Raw genomic sequence first — 10,537 nt, forward strand, 5'->3', positions numbered from 1 at the left:
CATATTCCTCCTCTCTCTCACCCAACCCCCCTAATCCTCCTCTTTTTCTCAAGTCTCCCCCTATTCCTCCTCTCTCCATATTCCTCCACTTTCTCTCATCTCACCATATTCTTCCTTTCACTCTGTTTCCCCTTATTCTTCCCCTTTCTCTCTCTCCGATCTCTCCGCATCCCTCCTCTCTCTCAACCAACCCCCCTAGTCCTCCACTTTTTCTCATATCTCCCACTATTTCTGCTCTCTCTCTGCCATCTACATCTATTCCTCCTCTCTTCATATTCCTCCTCTCTCTCCCCTTTCACCATATTCTTCCTTTCTTTTTCCCCCCTATATGTCCTCTCTATCCTATCACTCCATATACTTCCACTCTCTTTCTTGTTTTCCCTTATTCCTCTCCTCTCTCTCACGTCTCCCGCTATTTTTCCTCTCTCTCTATCTGCCATCCCAGGGAGGAGTCTGTGCCAGGAGCCAGACGCTGATGCCACGGTGGGCCTGTGTACTTTATATGCCAGGGCATATTTTTTGTGCCAGTCTGACACTGGCTGGTGGTAAGATTCTTCTGCTCAATGGTAAAAAAAATTCAATCAAGATAATTGTGCTTACCTTCCATCCTCAGGTTTATCCATCTTGCTTCTGTGCAGCCAACAATACTCCAGCTGATGAAGAGGAGGAAGGTAAGGGCAGACATGGAAGAAGTGTGTAGTGTGAAAATGTGTTAGGGACACTAGGGTAAGGTATGTTGTGGGGGCTAAGTAGATAGACAATGGGGGTAACACAAAGGGGTTAATACATATCCAGATGTAGCCAGGTTCAAGATTGCTGTGATGCATACACATCACAGCGATAACTAGCAGCACCTGGCTGTGCCTACTGTATTTGCAGCTGTGACTAAGTCCATGCATTGCATATGCATCACGGTGTGAATAAATGCACGCCGGTGTGTGCACGCAAAATGGCAACCTAGACGTAACCGTAAATAGGCACAGCCACAATGATGGTGGATACATCTGTATATAGGGAGGGGTGCAGAATGCACAGAGACAATGAGTGGGCTGACCTGTGAGGTAGGAGCAGAAGTTCCATTACTGTAAGCAGTATGGAGCACCGGGAGCAGCAGACACCAGAGGAGCCGTAAGTAATCATCACTCTGTGTAAGGGGGTAGAAGCAGACGTCAGGGATGAGCAGCACAACACTAACCCTACCTTTTAGGTGCCTAACCCTAACCCTCTCCCACTGAAGCCTTACCCTAACCCCCCCAGGTATCACCTAAACCTAATCACCCTTCCCACACCCTAAACCTCCCCTCGCAGCCTAATCCTAACCTCACCCTGGTGGTGCCTAACTCTCCCTCCCCACAGCCTAAACCTAACCCTCCCTACCCCTAACCTTAACTCTAAGTCAGCCGGGGTTAACTGATACCTAAACCCCCACACCTGGCATGGTATTTACCTGGGCCGCTGTGGTGATGATCGGGTTGAGTTTCCAGCATTGGTGTCTTGGCCCCTTTCTGGATTCTGGCATCAGCATTCCATGATGTGTCAGGATTCTGGTGCCCATATCTCATGCACTGGGATTTTGACCATCAGGATCAAACGGGATCCCCTCCTGATCACCTTACACTGACTCAAGTTCTTCTCCAGATCATCTCACACTGACACAAGGCCACCTCCTGATCATCTCACACTGACACAAGGCCACCTCCTGATCATCTCATACTGACACAAGACCATCTCCTGATCATCTCACACTGACACAAGGCCATCTCCTGATCATCTCGCACTGACACAAGTTCTTCTCCAGATCATCTCATACTGACACAAGGCCATTTCCATATCATCTGATACTGACACAAGCCCATCTCCTGATCATCTCGCACTGACACAAGGCCATCTCCTGATCATCTCACACTGAAACAAGGCCATCTCCTGATCATCTCGCACTGACACAAGTTCTTCTCCAGATCATCTCATACTGACACAAGGCCATTTCCATATCATCTGATACTGACACAAGCCCATCTCCTGATCATCTCGCACTGACACAAGCCCATCTCCTGATCATTTCACACTGACACAAAGCCATCTCCTGATCATCCAACATTGGGGGTCATTCAGATCTGATCACTGCCGTGTATTTTCACACAAGATAATCAACTGATTGTCACATGCTGACACAAGACTGTCATCTGTTCATTACATATTGACACAATACTATCACATGTTTATCACATATTGAGACAAGCCCATCACCTGATCACCTCGCACTGACACAAGACAAGATCATCATGTGGTATATATTTGAATGTCTGAGAACAGTTATATATTAAAGATAGTTACTGGTTTTTCAGTGATAAAGATACATTTTGGTATAACACATCAGATAATTTATATTTTCTATAAACAGGATGGCCCAGAACCCAGGTAACAAGCTCTATCATGAGCACGAGACCAATGCTGAAGATTTTTATAAGAAATATTTATCTGATGAAGCTGATCAATCAACTTTGAAAGAGTTCAATTTATACCCTGTGGAAAGATTACATTCATTATCAGGTAAGTTGTTCTCTTGTTGTGTGTGATGTAGATTCAAAGTCAGAAAATGATCAGCTGGAAATGCATTATACAGTGCTACAGTATGTCACGTGCTAGATTTACAGTAAGTTATTGATATTAACAGTGAGACATTACATTCTAGATACTTATAACTGGTGGATAATAACAGTTGCACGTTACATGCTAGATATTTATAATTGAACGTTAATAACAGTCATACACATAGGTGGATTTAGGCATCAGGCCACCAATAGGCACAACCTTGTTGCCTCCCTCTTCCCAATCCCCTCAAAAAGTGTCTCTTACTATTACCTGACTCTATATCTCCCCATAGCCTTCTCATTACCCCTTCTATAGTGTAGATTTCCAGTTCCCTCCATATCTCACTCCCCCCCTCCACAGCTCATACTGCTCTCCTCACACCTCACTGCCCTCCACAGCTCAAACATCACTCTCCCACAGCTCACTGCCCCATCACACCTCACTGCCCCCATAACTGTTCCCCAACACATCACTGCCCCCTACTGCTCACATTGCTCCCATCACAGCTCACTGCCCCATCACACCTCACTGCCCACATATCTGCTCCCCCACCCATCACTTCCCCCTACTGCATCTGGAATATTGTGTTCAGTTTTGGGCACCATATTATAAAAAAGATATCGGGGAACTCGAAAGAGTTCAAAGGCGAGCTACTGTACTAAGCTGATTAAAGGGTTAGAGACACTGGAGTATGAGGAAAGGCTTACTAGGCTAAATATGTATTGCCTTGAAAAGAGGAGACTAAGAGGAGACATTATTAATATCTTCAAATATGTAAAGGGTCATTACAAAGAGTTAGCAGGGGCTTTGTTTATTAATAGAATTCTGTATAGGACACGTGGTCACTCGCTGAGGTTAGAGGAGAGAAAATTCCATACAAAACGTAGGAAAGGGTTCTTCACCGTAAGGGCAATAAGAATTTGGAACTTCCTTATGGAGAAAATAATAATGGTGGACTCTGTTAATGCATTTAAAAACGGATTGGACAGTTTTCTAGCTGAAAAAAAGCATCCAAGGCTATAGCATTTAACATATTGACATTATGTATATGGGAGTGATACGAAATATAGTTGTCAATAGTTACGAAACCATTATTTTGGCTGGTGCATTATAATGTGCACTGCTTTATACAGAATACAGGTTGAACCCGATGGGCTTTTTGCCTCTTTTCAACCTCATTAACTAGGTATGTTACTATGGTGGTCATTCCGAGTTGTTCGCTCGGTAAATTTTTTCGCATCGCAGCGATTTTCCGCTTAGTGTGCATGCGCAATGTCCGCAGTGCGACTGCGCCAAGTAAATTTGCTATGGAGTTAGGAATTTTACTCACGGATTTTTCTTCGTTCTGGTGATCGTAGTGTGATTGACAGGAAATGGGTGTTACTGGGCGGAAACTGGCCGTTTTATGGGTGTGTGCGGAAAAACGCTACAGTTTCTGGGAAAAACGCGGGAGTGGCTGGAGAAACGGAGGAGTGTCTGGGCGAACGCTGGGTGTGTTTGTGACGTCAAACCAGGAATGACAAGCACTGAACTGATCGCAGATGTCGAGTAAGTCTGGAGCTACTCAGAAACTGCTAAGAGAGGTGTAATCGCAATATTGCGAATACGTCGTTCGCAATTTTAAGATGCTGCCCGCAGGAGAATAGACGGCTCCGCAGGAGACTGGGCACACTAAAAGAAAGATTTGGTACTACCTGGTGTGCACTGGCTCCTCCCTCTATGCCCCTCCTCCAGACCTCAGTTAGGATACTGTGCCCGGAAGAGCTGACACAATAAGGAAGGATTTTGAATCCCGGGTAAGACTCATACCAGCCACACCAATCACACCGTATAACTCGTGATATTTAACCCAGTTAACAGTATGGAATACAACTGAGCCTCTCAACAGATGGCTCAACAATAACCCTTTAGTTAGGCAATAACTATATACAAGTATTGCAGACAATCCGCACTTGGATTGGGCGCCCAGCATCCACTACGGACTACGAGAAATAGAATTACCGGTGAGTAAATTCTTATTTTCTCTGACGTCCTAGTGGATGCTGGGGACTCTGTAAGGACCATGGGGATTATACCAAAGCTCCCAAACGGGCGGGAGAGTGCGGATGACTCTGCAGCACCGAATGAGAGAACTCAAGGTCCTCCTCAGCCAGGGTATCAAATTTGTAGAATTTAGCAAACGTGTTTGCCCCTGACCAAGTAGCAGCTCGGCAAAGTTGTAAAGCCGAGACCCCTCGGGCAGCCGCCCAAGATGAGCCCACCTTCCTCGTGGAATGGACTTTCACTGATTTAGGATGCGGCAATCCAGCCGCAGAATGCGCCAGCTGAATTGTGCTACAAATCCAGCGAGCAATAGTCTGCTTAGAAGCAGGAGCACCTATTTTGTTGGGTGCATACAGGATAAAAAGCGAGTCTGTTTTCCTGACTCCAGCCGTCCTGGAAACATAAATTTTCAAGGCCCTGACTACGTCCAGTAACTTGGAATCCTCCAAGTCCTTAGTAGCCGCAGGCACCACAATAGGTTGGTTCAAGTGAAAAGCTGATACCACCTTAGGGAGAAACTGGGGACGAGTCCTCAATTCTGCCCTATCCATATGGAAAATCAGATAAGGGCTTTTACATGACAAAGCCGCCAATTCTGACACACGCCTGGCCGAAGCCAAGGCCAATAACATGACCACTTTCCACGTGAGATATTTGAGATCCACGGTTTTAAGTGGTTCAAACCAATGTGATTTTAGGAAACTCAACACCACATTGAGATCCCAAGGTGCCACAGGAGGCACAAAAGGGGGCTGAATATGAAGCACTCCCTTTACAAAAGTCTGAACTTCAGGCAGTGAAGCCAGTTCTTTCTGGAAGAAAATCGACAGAGCCGAAATCTGGACCTTAATGGAACCCAATTTTAGGCCCATAGTCACTCCTGACTGTAGGAAGTGCAGAAAACGACTCAGCTGAAATTCCTCTGTAGGGGCCTTCCTGGCCTCACACCACGCAACATATTTTCGCCAAATGCGGTGATAATGGTTTGCGGTTACTTCTTTCCTGGCTTTTATCAGCGTAGGAATGACTTCCTCCGGAATGCCCTTTTCCTTTAGGATCCGGAATTCAACCGCCATGCCGTCAAACGCAGCCGCGGTAAGTCTTGGAACAGACAGGGCCCCTGCTGTAGCAGATCCTGTCTGAACGGTAGAGGCCATGGGTCCTCTGATAACATTTCTTGAAGTTCCGGGTACCAAGCTCTTCTTGGCCAATCCGGAACCACGAGTATTGTTCTTACTCCTCGCCTTCTTATTATTCTCAGTACCTTTGGTATGAGGGGCAGAGGAGGGAACACATAGACCGACTGGTACACCCACGGTGTCACTAGAGCGTCCACAGCTATCGCCTGAGGGTTCCTTGACCTGGCGCAATATCTCTTTAGCTTCTTGTTGAGGCGGGACGCCATCATGTCCACCTGTGGCCTTTCCCAGCGGTTTACCAACAGTAGGAAGACTTCTAAATGAAGTCCCCACTCTCCCGGGTGTAGGTCATGTCTGCTGAGGAAGTCTGCTTCCCAGTTGTCCACCCCCGGAATGAACACTGCTGACAGTGCTAGTACGTGATTTTCCGCCCATCGGAGAATCCTTGTGGCTTCTGCCATAGCCACCCTGCTTCTTGTGCCGCCCTGTCGGTTTACATGGGCGACTGCCATGATGTTGTCTGATTGAATCAGAATCGGCTGGTTTTGAAGCAGGGGCCTTGCCTGACTTAGGGCATTGTAAATGGCCCTCAGTTCCAGAATGTTTATGTGTAGGGACGACTCCTGACTTGACCAAAGTCCCTGGAAATTTCTTCCCTGTGTGACTGCGCCCCAGCCCCGAAGGCTGGCATCCGTGGTCACCAGGACCCAGTCCTGTATGCCGAATCTGCGGCCCACTAGAAGATGAGCACTCTGCAGCCACCACAGTAGAGACACCCTGGTCTTTGGAGACAGGGTTATCAGTTGATGCATCTGAAGATGCGATCCCGACCACTTGTCCAAGAGGTCCCACTGGATGGTCCTTGCATGGAACCTGCCGAATGGAATTGCTTCGTACGAAGCCACCATTTTTCCCAGGACTCGTGTGCAGTGATGCACCGATACCCGTTTTGGTTTTAGGAGGTCTCTGACTAGAGATGACAGCTCCTTGGCTTTCTCCTGCGGGATCACTGCCCCATCACACCTCACTGCCCCCATAACTGTTCCCCAACACATCATTGCCTCCTACTGCTCACATTGCTCCCATCACGGCTAACTGCCCCATCACATGTCACTGCACACATAACTGCTCTTCCACCCATCACTGCCCCCTACTGCTCACATTGCTCCCATCACAGCTCACTGCCACATCACACCTCACTGCCCACATAACTGCTCTCCCACCCATCACTGCCCCCTACTGATTACATTGCTCCAATCACAGCTCACTGCCCCATCACACCTCACTGCCCACATAACTGCTCTCCCACCCATCACTGCCCCCTACTGATTACATTGCTCCAATCACAGCTCACTGCCCCATCACACCTCACTGTCCACATAACTGCTCCCCCACCCATCACTGCCCCCTTCTGCTCACATTGCTCCAATCACAGCTCACTGCCCCATCACACCTCACTGCCCACATAACTGCTCCCCCACCCATCACTGCCCCCTTCTGCTCACATTGCTCCAATCACAGCTCGCTGCCCCATCACACCTCACTGCCCACATTACTGCTCCCCCACCCATCACTGCCCCCTACTGCTCACATTGCTCCCATCACAGTTCACTGCCCACCACACCTCACTGCCCACATAACTGCTCCCTCACCCATCACTGCCCCCTTCCGCTCACATTGCTCCAATCACAGCTCACTGCCCCATCACACCTCACTGCCCACATAACTGCTCCCCCACCCATCACTGCCCCCTTCTGCTCACATTGCTCCAATCACAGCTCACTGCCCCATCACACCTCACTGCCCACATAACTGCTCCCCCACCCATCACTGCCCCCTACTGCTCACATTGCTCCAATCACAGCTCGCTGCCCCATCACACCTCACTGCCCACATTACTGATCCCCCACCCATCACTGCCCCCTACTGCTCACATTGCTCCAATCACAGCTCACTGCCCCATCACACCTCACTGCCCACATAACTGCTCCCCCACCCATCACTGCCCTCTACTGCTCACATTGCTCACATCACAGCTCACTGCCCCATCACACCTCTCTGCCCACATAACTGCCCCCCCACCCATCACTGCCCTACTACTGCTAACATTGCTCCCATCACAGCTCACTGCCTACATAACTGCTCCCCCACCCATCACTGCCCCCTACTGCTCACATTGCTCCCATCACAGCTCACTGCCCCATCATACATCACTTCTCACATAACTGCTCCCCCACCCATCACTGCCCCCTTCTGCTCACATTGCTCCAATCACAGCTCACTGCCCCATCACAGCTCACTGCCCACATAACTGCTCCCCCACCCATCACTGCCCCCTACTGCTCACATTGCTCCAATCACAGCTCGCTGCCCCATCACACCTCTCTGCCCACATAACTGCCCCCCCACCCATCACTGCCCTACTACTGCTCACATTGCTCCAATCACAGCTCACTGCCTACTGCCCCCACACCCATCACTTCTCCCTACTGCTCACATTGCTCCCATCACAGCTTACTGCTGCAACATCCCCATGCACTCTGTCCCCTTACTGCTTATACATACACATTCACACATACTTTACACACTGCATACACACACCCTGCACAGACACATCTTAAAATTTGCAACTTTATTCTGCTACTGTATATGAATTGTTTGTGACACAAAGAAAAATTGGGATTTAATCCAATCGCTACTCATGGTGGAGTCTCAGCCATGCACACATACACACACACACACACACACACACACACACACACACACACTTACATAACAAGCAGAGAGTAGATCTGTCACTCACTGGCTGCCCACCAGTGACGTGCGGTGAGGTCAGAGGCTGGGGAGGCACAATTGGTGGAGGCTCTCAGTGCCAGGAGCCTGTCTCAGCCCCTACACAAATTAACTCTAATGTCCCTGCACTACATCCATGCAGACACTGGGAGAACATACATACAATAATAGCCAGGTCACAGCCATCACCCTAGTGTTGTGAGTAAACTGGTGCGGTGAGGTGCCCCCCATCGTCCCCTCACCTGCAGAAACACAGCTGGCCTGGTGCAGCAGGTTACACAGGGCAATACAGTCATCAGTGATATTGTCAGCAGCACCTGGGGAGGGAGAGCACTCACTACAGATGTCACACACACACACACACACACACACACACACACAGTCCTGTCCCCACACTCACTACAGATTACATACACACGCACACACACACACACACACACATACACATACACACACACACACACACACACACACACACAGTCCTGTCCCCACACTCACTAGATTACATACACACACACATACACACACACACACACACACACACACACACAGTCCTGTCCCCACACTCACTACAGATTATACACACACAGAGAATCTTGTCCCCACACTCACTACAGATCACACACACACACACAGTCCTGTCCCTAAACACACTACAGATTACACACATACACAGTCCTGTCCCCACACTCACTACAGATCACACACACACAGTCCATTCCCCACACTCACTACAGATTACACACACATACAGTCCTGTCCCCACACTCACTACAGATTACACACATACACAGTCCTGTCCCCACACACACTACAGATTACACACATACAGTCCTGTCCCCACACTCACTACAGATTACACACATACACAGTCCTGTCCCCACACTCACTACAGATCACACACATACACAGTTCTGCCCCCACACACACTACAGATTACACACATACACAGTCCTGTCCCCACACTCACTATAGATCACACACACACACACACACACACACACACACACACACACAGTCCTGTCCCCACACACACACTACAGATTACACACATACACAGTCCAGTCCCCACACTCACTACAGATCACACACACACACACACACACACACACACACACACACACACAGTCCTGTCCCCCCACACACACTACAGATTACACACATACACAGTCCTGTCCCCACACTCACTACAGATCACACACACACACACACACACACACACACACACACACACACAGTCCTGTCCCCACACACACACTACAGATTCCACACACACAGAGTCCTGTCCCCACACTCACTACAAATCACACACACACACACACACACACACACACACACACACACAGTCCTGTCCCCACACACACACTACAGTTTCCACACACACAAAGTCCTGTCCCCACACTCACTACACATTACACACACACAGTCCTGTCCCCACACACACTACAGATTATACACACACAGTCCTGTCCCCACAAACACTACAGATTATACACACACACAGTCCTGTCCCCACACTCATTACAGATTACACACACACACAGTCCTGTCCCCACACACACTACAGATTACACACATACACAGTCCTGTCCCCACACACACTACAGATTACACACATACACAGTCCTGTCCCCACACTCACTACAGATTACATACATACACAGTCCTGTCCCCACACACACTACAGATTACACACATACACAGTCCTGTCCCCACACTCACTACAGATTACACACATACAGTCCTGTCCCCACACACACTACAGATTACACACATACACAGTCCTGTCCCCACACTCACTACAGATAACACACATACAGTCCTGTCCCCACACTCACTACAGATTACACACATACAGTCCTGTCCCCACACTCGCTACAGATCACACACACACACACACACACACACACACACACACACACACACACACAGTCCTGTCCCCACACACACACTACAGATTACACACATAC

The 10,537-nt window shown here is 48.7% G+C and overlaps 1 protein-coding gene across 1 annotated transcript in view; it reads left to right on the plus strand.

Annotated features, from left to right (window-relative positions):
- The window catches only part of LOC134965683 (nicotinamide N-methyltransferase-like), a 204,989-nt gene that overhangs the window by 163,739 nt on the left and 30,713 nt on the right, over positions 1 to 10,537 (plus strand). The window contains exons 2-3 of the mRNA XM_063942003.1: positions 614 to 671; positions 2,402 to 2,550. Of these exons, the coding sequence (XP_063798073.1) occupies positions 2,403 to 2,550 (148 nt within the window). The 5' untranslated portion in view covers positions 614 to 671; position 2,402. The remainder of the gene's footprint in view (positions 1 to 613; positions 672 to 2,401; positions 2,551 to 10,537) is intronic.

The sequence above is a fragment of the Pseudophryne corroboree genome, chromosome 10, assembly GCF_028390025.1.
Source record: "Pseudophryne corroboree isolate aPseCor3 chromosome 10, aPseCor3.hap2, whole genome shotgun sequence".
In the NCBI taxonomy this organism is placed as follows: domain Eukaryota; kingdom Metazoa; phylum Chordata; class Amphibia; order Anura; family Myobatrachidae; genus Pseudophryne; species Pseudophryne corroboree.